General features: G+C 43.9%; 1 protein-coding gene and 1 long non-coding RNA gene across 5 annotated transcripts in view; one reads left to right on the forward strand and one right to left on the reverse strand.

Annotated features, from left to right (window-relative positions):
- slc23a2 (solute carrier family 23 member 2) overlaps positions 1-16,478 on the forward strand; it is a 67,784-nt gene that overhangs the window by 20,992 nt on the left and 30,314 nt on the right. For 2 of the 4 annotated variants that reach the window (XM_062961082.1, XM_062961084.1), the window contains exons 2-3: positions 8,357-8,615; positions 11,122-11,220. In XM_062961082.1, coding sequence (XP_062817152.1) covers positions 8,511-8,615; positions 11,122-11,220 — 204 coding nt within the window. In that variant the 5' untranslated portion in view covers positions 8,357-8,510. Of the gene's footprint in view, positions 1-1,283; positions 1,420-8,356; positions 8,616-9,313; positions 9,513-11,121; positions 11,221-16,478 lie in introns of those variants that run through there. The other 2 variants (XM_062961083.1, XM_062961085.1) reach the window with 2 other exon arrangements.
- On the reverse strand, positions 8,185-9,076 carry LOC134293467 (uncharacterized). Its single transcript, XR_010000419.1, has 2 exons — positions 8,875-9,076; positions 8,185-8,710 (listed from the first exon to the last, which is right to left on the reverse strand). It is a non-coding gene; the product is annotated as an uncharacterized LOC134293467 (long non-coding RNA).

A 16,478-nucleotide genomic window follows, 5' to 3' on the forward strand; every position in this document is an offset into this window, starting at 1 on the left:
CGACTGTCACCTGGGATGGCAACATCAATGATCCAAACCTTTTTCTTTTCCACAACTGTGATGTCTGGTGTGTTGTGTTCCAGAACTTTGTCAGTCTGGATTCGGAAGTCCCACAGTATCTTTGCGTGCTCATTTTCCAATAATTTTGCAGGTTTGTGATCCCACCAGTTCTTTGCTGCTGGGAGGTGGGACTTGAGGCATAAGTTCCAATGGATCATTTGGGCCACATAGTTGTGCCTCTGTTTGTAGTCTGTCTGTGCAATTTTCTTACAGCAGCTGAGGAGATGATCCATGGTTTCGTCGGTTTCCTTGCACAGTCTGCATTTTGGGTCATCAGCTGATTTTTCGATCTTGGCCTGAATGGCCTTTGTCCTGATGTCTTGCTCCTGGGCTGCAAGGATCAGGCCTTCTGTCTCCTTCTTCAGGGTCCCATTCGTGAGCCAGAGCCAGGTCTTCTCCTTATCAGCTTTTCCTTCAATTATGTCAAGGAACTTTCCATGCAATGGTTTGTTGTGCCAGCTGCCAGCTCTAGTTTGTAGTGCGGTTTTCTTGTACTGATTCTTTGTCTGTTGTGTTTTGAGGAGTTTCTGATTTTTGACTTCAATCAGAGCAGGTTCTTCACTTTGCTTTCCATATTCTGCCAGGGCATGTTCTTCTTCTTTGACTGCTTGTTTTACTTGCAAGAGTCCTCTGCCCCCTGATCTTCTAGGCAGATACAGCCGGTCAACATCACTGCGAGGGTGCAGGGAATGATGAATGGTCATGAGTTTTCTTGTTTTTCTGTCCAAATTGTCCAGTTCCATCTGTGTCCAGTTTATGATGCCATTATTATCCCTACCTTGCCATAGGTTTGCCCAATTTGGGAGCGGGATTCCACCTGCGGCCCGACGCCTTCCCTTTGTAGCCCTTCCGTGTGCCTCCACTTCCTGTCCTCTGGACTTACCTGAGAGAGAGAGAGAGAGAGAGAGGAAGGAAACACAGGCCTTTCATCTCCGAAGACATTGCTTTCCTTCCCAAAGGAGAGAGAATCCCTTCCTCGTGGCTTCCAATGCCTCGTTTTCCCGTTGGCCGGCCTTTCCCTTTGGGACGGATCCTTTTCCTTTGTCTTGTTTGCAATGTTTCCTTGGGGTTTGCGGTTATGTCAGCGGCATCTATGTGTGTGTGTGTGTGTGAGAGAGAGAGAGGTGCCTTGTGACCGTGTGTGCGGCTCGCCTTGGTATTTTGGGTGGTTGTGTAATGTCCACACACTTGCTCTGATTGGGCAAAGTGGCGTTACACAAGATCTGGAATATAAAATCCTTCCCTGGGATGACTCCGTCCGTCAACGTCCAGCGAGTGCCGCCGCTCCCGGGAGCCGGTAGGGAGTAATCCGTGCCAGGGTTGCGCATCAGGCTGTGGGATTTGTGCCACTTTCTGGAGGTAAGGGAATTCACAGACTCCATCCAGCCCTGCTCAGAGTTCTGTACACAAATTCTTACCACCTGAAGGTTCAGTCATCATTACTGTCCAGGTCTTAAAACGATGTTTTATATTGTTTTATGTGGTTATAATGTTTTAATTTTACTGTTCTATGTTTTAATTTATGTTGCTCGGGCTTGTCCCATGTGAGCCGCCCCGAGTCCCTTCGGGGAGATGGAGGCGGGATGCAAAAATAAAGTAGTTATTATTATTATTATTATTATTATTATTATTATTATTATTATCATCATCATCACAAAGACATAGACACAGCAAACAAGATAGATATGCTGGATTTCATATCACAAAATCACAAGTGTCTAGGACTGTGTGATGTATTTTCGGATGATGCGTGCAGATCCCAGTAGGGTGGCCTTTTGCAGTTGGCAGATTGTAATTATTATTATTATTATTATTATTATTATTATTATTATTAATATGGAAGATGTAACCGAATGAGGAGTTAGGCAAGTGATGTCCCGACTCTGCTTGATCTGCAGATGACTTGCCAGGTTGGGATACAGATCTTTCCTCTTTGGTGACATGTCTCAGCAGACGTTTGAACTTTGGTATCATAAGGACATCACTCGACCTCAGGCCTGGGTAAACTTGGGCCCTCCAGGCGTTTTGGACTCCAATTCCCACAATTCCTAACAGCCTACCGGCTGTTGGTGGAGTTCAGAATGCTCTTTGATTGTGGGTGAACTATAAATCCCAGCAACTACAACTCCCAAATGACAACATCAATCCCCTCCCAACCCCACCAGTATTCAAATTTGGGCATATCAGGACGCAATGGAACCAGGGCTTCAAGCAACAGGAAGGAGATTCCACCTGAACATTAGGAAGAACTTCCTAACCGTGAGAGAGAGCTTTTCAGCAGTGGAACTCTCTGCTGTGGAGTGTGGTGGAAGCTCCTTCTTTGAAGGGTTTAAACAGATGGCCATCTGTCGGGGGTGCTTTGAATGCGATTTCCTGCTTCTTGGCAGAATGGGGTTGGACTGGATGGCCCATGAGGTCTCTTCCAACTCTATGATTCTATGAACTATAACTCTCTGATGTCAAGGTCAGTCATCCCAAGTTGGCAGAGTTGGGTCTGTGTGCCAAGTTTGGCCCAGATCCTACCAGGTCTCTTCCAACTCTAGGCTTGTATTGCCTAGAGATGCATTTCCTCCTTTGAATGGACCGCCAGCTGGTTGCTTGATGCTCTTCAATGCTCAAAACCCTTTCCGTGCTCCAGCTCACATGAGTCTCTGTGTGGACTTTTCTCATTAAAAAGGCTGCCTATCTGGCCAACAGTTGTGTCCCATTGGCCACGGACACCTCTCTTTGTGACTTCGTTTCATTAGATGCGCCAGCACAGACACCCTGTGACACCCTGTGATGCCTTTTGCGCTCCGGAAGGCCGCCTGTCTCTGCCGTGGCTTGGCGCTCTCCTGGCCGATCATGCCTTGGCCTGCGATTCTCCGCTTGGCTTGCTTAGAAAGCTTCAAGGCATTCTTGTTTTGCTAATCGAGACAGTCTGCGGAGGCCTTTCCAAATGTTCTGGGTGGGTTGGCCAATCTAAGCTTCTTTTGATTCTATCAAACCCAGCCCCTACTTCCTTCTCTTGTTTCATTATCTCTTAGTAACCAGCTCAGTCCCAACCCACTCCCTTCCTCTATTTACTTTCTGAATGTGTTTCAGAGTCCTATGGGCTCTTAATTTCCTTCTTACCAGCATTGCTTCTTCAGGCAACACTAGCACCTTGTTGGTTCCTGGCTGAGCAATGTAATTTCCTAATTGGCTCTATCATAAAGACATGGGAAAAAATGATTAAACTGCAAAAACCCTGTTTTGAAGCACATTATATTTTATTATTATATTATATTATCATATGAATTATATTGTATTATAATTATATTTATTATTATACTATAATGTTACAATTATATTCATCATTATATTATAATTAAATGTATTATTATATTATATTCTAATATAATTATATTCATTATTGTATATTATTATTATTATTATTATTATTATTATTATTATTATTATATTACTAATTAAACTGCAAAAACCTTGTTGTTGCAGGAGGGATATACTGAAGCACATTATATTTTATTACAATATTATATTATTATATGAATTATATTGTATTATAATTATGTTTATTGTCATACTATAATGTTACAATTATATTCATCATTATATTGTAATTAAATATATTATATTCTAATATTATTATATTCATTGTTGTATATTATTATTATTATTATACTAATTAAACTGCAAAAACCTTGTCGTTGCAGGAGGGATATCCTGAAGCACATTATATTTTATTACTATATTATATTATTATATGAATTATATTGTATTATAATTATGTTTATTGTCATACTATAATGTTACAATTATATTCATCATTATATTATAATTAAATGTATTATTATATTACAATCTATTATAATTATATTCATTATTGTATATTATTATTATTATTATATTACTAGCTTGGGGACCCGGCAATGCCTGGGTTATTTGAAAAGGGCCTTGTTTGTTTTTGGATGTGAGGTCATATTAGTTTGGTCATATGTTACGCTATTTCTAAGAAAAAAACTCAGTCTTTGGTTTTGTTTTATATGAATGCTCCCATTAGAAAATGCATAGGGTGTGGGTGAACTACAATACCCCAAAAAATTGGGTTAATGCTCCCCAAACCCCTAATGTATGCACAGTTGGCCATGTTCGGTCTGTGTACCAAAAGTTGATCTAGATCTGTCATTTCTTGGGTTCAGTGTTCTCTGGATAAGGGTGAACTACAACTCCCAGATTCCCAGGGCAGTCACCCCAAAACCATGCCAGTATTCCCAGTTGGCCATGTTGGGTCTGTGTGCCATGTTTGGTCCAGATCAGTCATCGGCTGGGTTCAGTATTCTCTGAATACGAGTTAACTATGACTCTCTGATGTCAAGGTCAGTCACAGACCCAACGCGGCCAACTGTGCATACAAGCCGGGTTTGGGGTGATTGCGCTGGGAATCTGGGAGCTGTACTACCAAACTGGACCAAACTTAGGATATTAATTACCAAAACTAATAATGCCTTTTTCTAATAACCCGGGCAGCGGTGGGTCTACAATCTAGGACAGGTAGAAAGTTGGCTTCACTGCCATTTTCTCCAGGAAGAAGTGGGAGGAAAACACTTCAAACTTTGTGCAGAGTTTACATCTCTGCTTGGCTGGCTTTATAGGCTTCCTCTGTATTGTTGACAAAGTCTTTCTTGGCCTCTGTCTCCTTTTAAACGGGCCTTGAATCATTTCTCCTAGGCAAGCTTTCCAGCGAACAGAGACAGCGCTCCTTGTTTCCTGGGGATTTTTGTCTTGAGATTATCCGGGGATTTATTCCTCGTGGCGGCAGCGGCTTCTCGGCGGCCGTTCTCTGCCTCTTTAGTCGAAAATTTGGGTGAGCCTTTGAGTTGTTGCCAACAAACATAAGGTTTTTTCCCCTTGATTGCCTGCCTTTTGTTGTAAATCCTCTTTAGTGTGCCTTTGGAATAAAGGCACTTTCTTCTTGCTATTTCTGGCTGCGTGATTTGTGTCATATGCCTTTTCCCTTGAGCTCCAGCCCAGCTTTTGTGAGCCGCTTCCAAGCTGCAGGTGTCTGTCTGTCTGTCTCTCAGATGGGATTTTGGAGGAGAAAGGGACCACGTGCCTCACTTCAAGGAGTCGAAACAAGCTCCATGCAAAGTTGCTGTATCATAAAGGAAAGCACAGAGCAGGGGTCCTCACAGAGGGCCAGGTCAGGGTGTCTGAGGCTCTTGTTGTTGTTGTTGTTGTTGTTGTTAGACTCATGATGCATGGAAAGTACTAAGAGAAGAGTACGATAGAGGGTGCATAGTTTGTCACATCATCATCATCATTATTATTATTATTATATTGTTATTAAATTCATAGTCCATGGAAAGTGCTAAGAGAAAATTAAGACATAGGGACCATTGTTGTTGTTGTTGTTGTTAGACTCATGACGCATGGAAAGTACTAAGAGAAAATTATGACGCTCTACCACGCTTTATGAATTCCTTCCCTTTCTTTTTCCTACCTAGCTTTCTTTCCATTTCCTTTCCTCTCTATTTCCTTCCTTCCTTTCTCCCTTCCTTCTTTTCCCTCTTTTTCCAACCTACAGTTTTTTGGAAATGGAGAGAGGATCCGAAGGTCCAAACAGCTATGTAGATACTTACACAATGTGTGCGCAGGATCACTTTGTGTGCTTCCTGCTCTCTTGGCTGGGAGTTACTGCTTCTCTGCAGGAAAGCGGTTGGCATTGATGCCCATGGCTAGTCGCCTTTGGCTCTTGCTCAAGCAAAAGTCATCCTGACGGGAATGCTCGGCATTGGAATGGGGCTCCCCCCCTCCCTCCCCTTTCCCCCTCCCTTCCCTTGTCCCTTGCCTTCGGTATGGTTTCACACAGCCTTCTTCCGTGCAACAGGAAGAACATGCCCCGCAGCTGCCTGTTAGGATGCTTCGTGTCTGCACATCAGTCAGGAACCCATTGCCATTTCGGTTATGAAAACTCTCACCTGTTGTTTCATGTATTTTCACACTGAATTCATCCCTTCAAGGCTTCAAGGAGTGAAGTCGTTTCCTTTGGAAGTTTATATAAACAAACGATGAGATAGATGGATGGATGGAGATAGATAGGTAGATACATAAATAGATAAATAGATGAGGGGAGTCTCTTTCTTTGGAGACTTATATAAACAGAGAATGAGATAGATAAATTGATAGATCAATAGATGGATGGATGGATGGATGGATGGAGTGGAGTCCCTTTCTTAGAAGGTTTATATAAACAAACGATGAGATGGATGGATGGATGGATAGATAGATAGACAAATAGATGAGGGGAGTCTCTTTCTTTGGAGACTTATATAAACAGAGAATGAGATAGATAAATTGATAGATCAATAGATGGATGGATGGATGGGGTGGAGTCCCTTTCTTAGAAGGTTTATATAAACAAACGATGAGATGGATGGATGGATGGATAGATAGACAGATAGATAGATGAGGGGAGTCTCTTTCTTTGGAGACTTATATAAACAGAATGAGATAGATAAATTGATAGATCAATAGATGGATGGATGGATGGAGTGGAGTCCCTTTCTTAGAAGGTTTATATAAACAAACGAGATAGATGGATGGATGGATGGATGGATGGAGATAGATAGATAGATAGATAGTTAAATAGATAGATAGATGAGGGGAGTCTCTTTCTTTGGAGACTTATATAAACAGAGAATGAGATAGATAAATTGATAGATCAATAGATGGATGGATGGATGGATGGAGTGAGCATAGTCCCTTTAGAGGCTTATGTAAACAAAGGATGAGATGGATGGATGGATGGAGATAGATAGAGGAGTCTTTATCTGGATGCTTATATAAATAGACAATGAGATAGATAGATAGATAGATAGATAGATAGATAGATAGATAGATAGATAGATAGATAGAGGGGGGGGGGAGAGTGAGAGAGATAGGGTGGTCGAAAGGGCAAGCACCAACTATATGGACACTTTGGCCTGATTCCCAAGTGATGAAGGGAGCGTGGTTGGGGTGGAGTGGCCCCTCTCCCCTTCGTTGGCCCCTTTTGAGGAATGGCCACTCCTGTCTTTGCAACTGCAATGCTGGCTATGGGAAAGTGGGGCCAGCGTGGCATGGGTGCTCCTGTCTTTGTGGGCCTCGGGGCCGGTTTTGCGCAACGCCTGGCGCATCGCGTAGGAACAAGGCTCTGGGCGTTTTCCAAGGGGCACGTTTTAATTACAGGGCTGCCGTACTCTGAATCGGAACAAATGCGTGAACCTGACATATAGGTTGGAGCAGACCAGCTGCACCTTCAACACCATGGGATGCTGCTTCGGCATTGGCCGCAGGTTGTGGTTGCTCAGACTTGGACTGGGTTGGCTGTTTGGTGCGAGGCCTGGGACGACCTCGCTAATATTTGAGCTTGGATATGTATTTGTCCTCGGTTATAATTGAAGGGTTGTCCATTGCAGCATTGGCTCCGTGGTATGCATCGTCATGATTCCAAGTTGGCAGGATTATATTTTTATTTGATGCTTTTAGACTTTCACTGATGGATGGATGGAGTCTCTGTCTTTGGATATATATACAGAGAATTGGATGGATGGATGGATGGATTTATGGATGGATGGATAGATAGATAGATAGATAGATAGATAGATAGATAGATGCTTATATAAATAGATAGATTGGATGCTTATATAAATAGAGAATTAGATGGATGGATGGATGGATGGATAGATAGATGGAGTGGAGTCTCTTTCTTTGGATGCTTATATAAATAGAGAATTAGATAGATGGATGGATGGATGGATGGATGGATGGATGGATGGATAGATAGATAGAGTGGAGTCTCTTTCTTTGGATGCTTATATAAACAGAGAATGGGATGGATGGATGGATGGATGGATAGATAGATAGATAGATAGATAGATAGATAGATAGATAGATAGATAGGAGTCTTTATTTGGATGCTTATATAAATAGAGAATGAGAGAGAGATGGATGGATGGAGTGGAGTCTTTTTCTTTGGAAGCTTATATAAACAGAGAATGAGATGGGTGGATGAGTGGATGGATGGATGGATGGATGAATGGAGTGGGGTCCCTTTCTTTGGAAGCTTATATAAACAGAAAATGAAATAGATTGAAAGATAGACAGAGTCTTAAGGGTTTATTCAACTGGGATGTTTTACCTACTGGATGAAATCCTTGATGTGGTGAACTTCCCATCCCTCTGACTTTCAGTGAAGCTCATAAAGCCCTTACAGATATTCTGTGGGATTTCATGGTGGACCATCTTTCCCTGACTTCCCTGTCTTCCTTTCTAGGCGCCATAGAAGCGTTATGTATCGGACCTGATGCGCCCCTGTGAAGGCCTGCGGAGCTCTCCCGACTTCCGAGCTGCTGTCGTTTCCATTGGAAGTTCATCTCCTGCAGCGATAACTGGGCAACCACCTGGATTTCCTCAACGTTCTGGAAACAATGGGGATCGGCAAAAACACCATGTCTAAATCCGTAGAAACTGGAAGTCCCACCGAAGGGAAATACGAGGAGGAATCCAAGCATCCTGCCTTCTTCACGTTACCGGTAAGTTGCTCTCGTTGTGTGCCTTCAAGTCGCTGCTGATGGGTGCCAACCTTAAAACGGACCTGTCGTTTTCTGGGCCAGCCACTTAGAGTCTCCTTCAGGAGAGATAAGCAGGGTATAAATAAACATAATAAACATAATAATAATAATAATAATAATAATAATAATAATAATAATAATAATAATAATAATACAACAACTACTACTACAACTATAATAATAATGACAGAGTTTTGGAACACAAGACTCATGACCTAACAATTGTGGAAAAAAACAAAGTATGGATCGCTGATGTTTCAGTCCCAGGTGACAGCAGGATTGACAAGAAGCAACTGGAGGAGCTGACATAATACGAGGATGTGAAGATCAAGCTGCAAAGACTATGTCTTTGTGTCAATAATAATAATAATAATAATAATAATAATAATAATAATAATAATAGTAGTAGTAGTAGTAGTTCAGAGGGGCTGCCATTGCCTCCCTCTGAGGTTGAGAGAGTGTGACTTGCCCAAGGCTGCCAAGGGACATGCTTTGCTGTCATACTTCTGTCCCTGATGTCACAAACAATGCTTGGACCTGTGGCGTCCTCTGCAAGCCTTGCATCCGGCCCCATTCTGGGGAAGGGTCTTCTTGTAAACACTCTCTTTCCCACATTCAATCTGTTTTGCATGTATTTTCGGGGGGGGGGGGGGGGCTTGAGGAGCCACCATTCCCAGCGCTGCTCTAATGAATGACTCCTTTTGTTCAGAGAAGAGGTTGGATTGCTTAAGTGACCCAGTTTCTTATCTCACCGAGTGCTGTAATGCTAGATAAAGTGACAGGTTAGACAATTGTGCAGTGTTGTCAGATGGCTTTCAAGTACTGCGTATCCTCAGCGCACCTCCAGAGCTGAGTAAGGTGAGCAACAATGCAACCCGAGCGATCAAAGCTCCGGAAGGGTTCTCTGATAAGCGTAATCGATAATGCGGAGTTGCAGTTAATCTTGGAGGAAAGACCACGTCCAAAGACCAAATAACACCATGTAGCAAAATTTGGGGAAAAATTCTTCTGTTCCTGAAATAATAATAAGAAGAACAACACTTAAGTTATATTCCACTCTATCTCCCGGATGGCGGGGAAAACATCTTCTGTTCCTGAAATAACAATAATAATAACAACAACACTTACCTTATATTCCGCTCTATCTCCCGGACGGGACTCAGAGTGGATTACAACATGCACAGATAGGCAAACATTCAGTGCCTTTAATCCAGTGGAATGACAGTGACATACACAAAGACACAGAGCAAAGGGAAAGGCTTCCCCTTTCACCCCTGGCGTTCTGGAGGCGGAGCTCAACTCTGGCCATTTCCAAGCCGAGGAGCCTGTTGCCCGTAGGCACCTCCTGGTTGTCCTCAGGTTGTCCACTCAGCATACGGACGGGGCCACTTGCCCCACTCTGATCCCAGAAGGAAGGCGGGACACATGGCGACTGCCCCAATTCTCTTTCTCTGATCCTTGGGCTCTTGGTATCATGCCAGGAGGGGGGCAAGACAGGCAATGACTGAGAGTGCTCCGAAGAGCTCTCAGCCACCACGTGCCTCCCTTGAGCTGTCCTCCCGGCATAAGGATGGGACCACTCAGACCATCCTTATGCTGGGTGGAGGGCAAGACGGAGCGGCTGAGAGGGCTCTGGAAAGCTCTCAGCCACCACGTGCCTCCCTTGAGCTGTCCTCCCGGCAAAAGGATGGGACCTCTCGCACCGTCCTTATGCTGGAAGGAGGGAAGACATGCAGAGGCTGAGATTGCTCTGGAGAGCTCTCAGCCACTATGTGCCTCCATTGAGCTGTCCTCCTGGCAAAAGGATGGGACCTCTTGCACCGTCCTTATGCCAGGAGGAGGGCAAGATAGGCAGCGGCTGAGATGGCTCCGGAGAACTCTCAGCCATCACATACCTTCCTTGAGCTGTCCTCTCGGCAAAAGGATGGGGCCACTTGCCCTATCCTTATGCTGGGAGGAGGGCAAGACAGGCAGCGGCTGAGAGTGCTCCAGAGAGCTCTCAGCCACTACGTGCCTTCCTTGAATTGTCCTCCCGGCATGAGATGGGGCCACTTGCACTGTCCTTATGCTGGGAGGAGGGCAAGACAGGCAGCTGCTGAGAGGGCTCTGGAAAGCTCTCAGCCATTCCGTGCCTCCTTTGAGCTGTCCTCCTGGCATAAGGATGGGAACGCTCACACTGTCCTTATGCCGGGAGGAAGGCAAGACACATGGTGTCTGAGCGCTCCAGATGACTCTCAGCTGCTGCGTGACCTCCTCCCCAATCTTCTTAGCATAAGCCGGTAGCCTGTTAGGAATTGTGGGAGTTGCAGTCCAAAACACTTGGAGGGCTGAAGTTTTCCCATGCCTGCTCTAGTCTCAAAGGATACACTGCACAGGCGTCAATCACCAATTGTAGTGGAATGAAAACAGTTGCAGGTTTTGATGGACTTAAGTAGCCATTAACTGGACATCTTTTTTGTTTCCTTAGGTTGTAATCAATGGCGGCGCAACCTCGACCGTCGACCAAGACACAGAAGACACGGAGCTGATGGCGATCTACACCACGGAAAACGGCATTGCGGAGAAGGTATCTAAACGTTCTGAAGCCGCCTAATATGTTTGAATACGTTTTTAATGGATTTTTACTGTGAGTTTTTTGTACTGTTCTGTCTAATTCTGTTTTAGTGTTTGCATATTTGTATGTTTTATTCTATGTGGTCGTATTTTTAATGTAAGCCGCTTTGAGGCTCCTTCGGGCGGGATAAAGTGGAGTATAAATAAATATGATAATAGGGTTGTTGTATGTATTCCGGGCTGTATGGCCATGTTCCAGAAGTATTCCCTCCTGACGTTTCACCCACATCTATGGCACGCATCCTCAGAGGTTGTAAGGCATGGAGAAACTAGGCAAGAAAGGTTAATATATATCTGTGGGAAGTCCAGGGTGTGAGAAGAGTTCTTTGTCAGTTGGAAGCCAGCGTGAATGTTGCAGTTAATCACCCTAATTAGCATTGGAAAGGTTAGTCTCTTGCCTGGGGGTCATCCTTTGTTCAGAGTCAATAGCTGTCCCTGGAGCTCCTCTGCCCTCCAATGCTACAACAACCCTGTGATGAAAGCCCATGAAAGCCTTTGACAACATAATAATAATAATAATAATAATAATAATAATAATAATAATAATACTCTGTACGGGCTTTCTTGCTTCTAGTGCAGTGGAGGAGTATTCCCAGGTATTTAAAACTTGAGACCTGCGTAGTTTTATGTCCAACTATTCTCCAGTTGTGATTCTTGGGTTGTTTGGAGACTTATTATTATTATTATTATTATTATCATCATCATCATCATCATCATCATCATCATCATAATTGTGGTTTTCTGGTGCTGTTCTGCATCGCAGTATTTTGTGAATGCTCCTGGGGCTCTTTACAGTCCGACTTGAGTTCTAGAGAGTAGAACAGTATCATCTGCATAGAGCAGGGTGGATCGATGCCTTCCTGCTAGTTTTGGGGGGTGGAAATCCAAGTGGTAAAGGTGTCCCACCATGGAGTTAATACAGCTTTTCAGTATCGGCAGTCGCCCAGTTGCATTGTTTTTGCAAAGTTTGGCTGCAAACACTGAGCTTATTCACGGGAAGGCCTGAGCGTTCCTGTCCCGAATGCCACCTTTGTCTCCGAGATTAGTGCTGGCAGCTGCGAGGAAACCAAGCACCACGAGCGGAACCTCGAAAGCCTCCAAGATTGTTGCAGGTGGCCATGGGGAGGGGATTAAGGGGACTAATAGGATCAGGTGACGCAAGTGGGTCACTGGACTCTGGGGAACTTCCAAGGCATAGGTTGACTTTGTAATCTTGTTAGCGGACTGCCTCCCCCCGCTTGGTTTTCACTCTCTGGTTCAAAAGGCAGAACAAACAGATTTCCTTGAAAGAGGAGATAAACGCTCCTCTCCCCACTTTCTCCATAGGATGAATCATAGAATCGTTGTGTTGGAAGGGACCCCATGGGCCATCTAGTCCAACCCTCTTCTGCCATGCAGGAAAAGTACAATCAAAGTATCAACTTAAGAACAAACCTGCAGATCCGATCTTGTTTTGCCATATAGATAAGTAGATGCAGTAGAGTCTCGCTTATCCAACCTTCACTTATCCAACGTTCTGGATTATCCAATGCAATCTGCCTTTTAGTAGCCAGTGTTTTTGTAGTCAATGTTTTCAATACACTGCAATGTTTTGGTGCTAAATTCGTAAATACAGTACAGGAGAGTCTCACTTATCCAAGCTAAACGGGCCGGCAGAACCTTGGATACGGCTTCCCATCTTGCAGGGGGAAGCCAAGATATCCAAGCCAATATCCAAGCCAATATCCAAGATATTCACTTATCCAAGCTAAACGGGCTGGCAGAACCTTGGATAAGGGAATATCTTGGATAATAAGGAGGGATTCAGGAAAAGCCTATTAAACATCAAATTAGGTTATGGTTTTACAAATTAAGCACCAAAACGTTATACAACAAATTTGACAGAAAAAGTAGTTCAATACGCAGTAATGCTATGTAGTAATTACTGTATTTACGAATTTAGCACCAAAATATCATGATATATTGAAAACATTGACTACAAAAAATGCCTTGGATAATCCAGAACCTTGGATAAGTGATTTTGGATAAGTGAGACTCTACTGTAATTGCTACATAATGTTATGGTGTATTGAATTGCTTTTTCTGTTGATTTGTTGTAAAACGTGATGTTTTGTAAAAGGGAAGGGAAGGGAAGGGAGGAAGAAAGAAAGAAAGAAAGAAAGAAAGAGAAGGAAAGAGCGAGCCACAAAGGAAATGCAAAGCCGTGTGTGGGGTCTAGGCTGGGTGTGATGCTGGGTCTAGGCTCTCCTGTGTTGATCTCGCGCCCTTTCCGCCCAGTGCGGACTCAGGGCCGGTTGCAGGAATGTTCCCATTGCAACCGCTCTGACTCTGAGGCCGCTCCCATCTTTGATTTCCTGGCTGTAAAATCCCAGGGTGTGCGTACACTGTTATTAAATCCGTTCTGGGTTGGGAAAGGACTGCGTTCCTCGGCGTTCATTATATCTTCCGATAGGAAGGGAACGTTAGGTGATGCGGCACAATGAGGATGATGTGTCAGGCGTGTGCCGTTGCATCCCACGTCTGAACCCGTATCTGGGTTCATCAGAATGCAGGTCACGCCAGGCCTTCTCCCTGCAAGATGGGAAGCCGTCCCGTTGAAGGTGTCCTTTTGGCTTCCGTGGAGCTTCAAGGGCTTACATTGGAGAGAGTAAGGAACACTGGGATGCCTGTGATGGAGGCAAAACAGAAAATCTAGGATGTCATGGTCCCCGAATGAAAGCCTTGGCTTGGGTGGTGGGCAGGAGGGTGTTTGTGGAGGACATTGGGCGTGTTCATGATGCTTGCCATAACCTGCAATGTCATTGGAGGGAAGGTGATACGATTCATTCGAAGAGATGATAATCGGTAGTAGAAGAGGGAAAAGTGTTATAAGTGAATTGTTAATGGAATCACCCTAAACCAGGGGTCCCCAAACTAAGGCCCGGGGGCCGGATGCGGCCCTCCAAGGTCATTTACCTGGCCCCCTCCCCCATTTATAATATAATATTTTAATATCAGTTTTAATAATATAATATATTGTATATACATATGATATTGATAATAATATTATCATTTTATACAATATAATAATATTAATTACATGTTATATATTACATATAATATTACAGTATAGTGGTATAGTTCAATATAGTAATATATAATGCTAATATTGTGCTATGCTAATAATATAATATATTGTGTGTACATACAGCTGCTCTGAGTTCCCTTCGGGGTGAGAAGGGTGGGATATAAATGTAGTAAATAAATGTAGTAAATGAATTAAATAAATAATTTTGGACTTGGGCTTGCCCAAAGTCTGAATTGACTTGAAGACACACAACAACAACAACAACAACAGTCCTAATTAACCTGACTACCTCATTGGCCCACACTTCCTATTGAAATCCTGATAGGTTTATGTTGGTTAAAATTATTTTCATTTTTAAATATTGTATTGGTCTTTCATTGTTATTGTTGTTGTTTTGCACTGCAAATAAGATATAAGGAATTTGTTCGTTTTTTTTTTTTCTTTTCCAAATGATAATTCGGCCCCTCAACAGTCTGAAGGATTGTGGACCGGCCCTCTGCTTTAAAAGTTTGAGGACCCCTGCCCTAAACTAAATAAAGTTGACACGGCGGCCGTTTCGACCAGCGCTTTATCATCTACCTGGTTTCCTTTTGTCCCTATTTCTCCAAGAGATGCCTATCCGACTGTCCTACGTCAACAAGCCGCCCCATCATCTCATGACTGATGTTTTACAGTAGATGCAGAGATTGCCTCCTCTGTTATTTGTCCTTCCCTTCCTGGCACCCATTAGAATAAGAACAGCCGCGTTAGCACTCAAAGGCATGAGTCAGAGCTGCCTCTTGAATCTGAAGGGACTTCTGCAATCGATGGAAGGAAGGCACCTGCCGAATGGAACTGTAGATCAGGCATGGGGCAAGTTTGGGCTCCCCTCCAGGTGTTTTGGACTCCAACTCCCACCATTCCTGACCTCAGGCCGCTTAAGCGGCCTGAGGTCAGGAATGGTGGGAGTTGGAGTCCAAAACACCTGGAGGGGAGCCCAAACTTGCCCCATGCTTGCTGCATATTCTGAAGAACATACCAGTGACACCATAACCAGCCATGTCGACGGGACAATCTCCTTGGTGCCCTTTATGTCAAGTGGCGGAGTTCGGTTCCTCGCTTTCACTGCCAGAATCTCCATGCCATCATGCATGGTTCTTCTGGTCATCAGCTTCAAACACATCTAGTTACTAGGCTTGTGCATTGCATCTGAACCTCCATCCGTTTCTGCTGTCTGGACACCGGTAGACCCCCGTATCCGTTTTCACGTGGGTAGCCAGAGAGCCTTTTTCGTACCGCAGCTGGAAAATACGGTCAGATCCGTCCCATTGGTGGCAATGGGGAGGGGGGGGGGTCCCTGGACTCCCCTTCCCAGCCTTTTTATACGCAATGGCATTGTTTATCCTTATAGCCTTCATGAAGGCCGGGCTGTGGCGCAGGCTGGTTAGCAGCCAGCTGCAACAAATCACTCTGACCAAAAAGGTCATGAATTAGAGGCCAGCCCATGCCTGTGTCTGTCTCTGTTCTATGTTATGGCATTGAATGTTTGCCTTATATGTGCAATGTGATCCGCCCTGAGTCCCCTTCAGGGTGAGAAAGAAGGGCGGAATATAAATACTGTAAATAAATAAAAAATAAATAAGACCTGGATTAAAAAGCATCAAAGTTAAGCTATCAAAAGGATTCAAGAGGGAGGCCAAGCTGGAAGCCAAGCCAAAAAATACATTGAATCCAGGATGCAACTGTGATTTTCTTACAGCAGCTGAGGATGTGATCAATGGTTTCGTCAGCTTCCTTGCACAGTCTGCATTTTGGGTCATCAGCTGATTTTTCAATCTTGGCCTGAATTGCCTTTGTCCTGATGTCTTGCTCCAGGGCTGCAAGGATCAGGCCTTCTGTCTCCTTCTTCAGGGTCCCATTCGTGAGCCAGAGCCAGGTCTTCTATTATTATTATTATTATTATTATTATTAATTGCCTTTGTCCTGATGTCTTGCTCCTGGGCTGCAAGGATCAGGCCTTCTGTCTCCTTCTTCAGGGTCCCATTCGTGAGCCAGAGCCAGGTCTTCTATTATTATTATTATTATTATTATTATTATTAATGGCCTTTGTCCTGATGTCTTGCTCCTGGGCTGCAAGGATCAGGCCTTCTGTCTCCTTCTTCAGG

The sequence above is a fragment of the Anolis carolinensis genome, unplaced genomic scaffold (genome assembly GCF_035594765.1).
Source record: "Anolis carolinensis isolate JA03-04 unplaced genomic scaffold, rAnoCar3.1.pri scaffold_8, whole genome shotgun sequence".
Classification (NCBI taxonomy): Eukaryota; Metazoa; Chordata; class Lepidosauria; order Squamata; family Dactyloidae; genus Anolis; species Anolis carolinensis.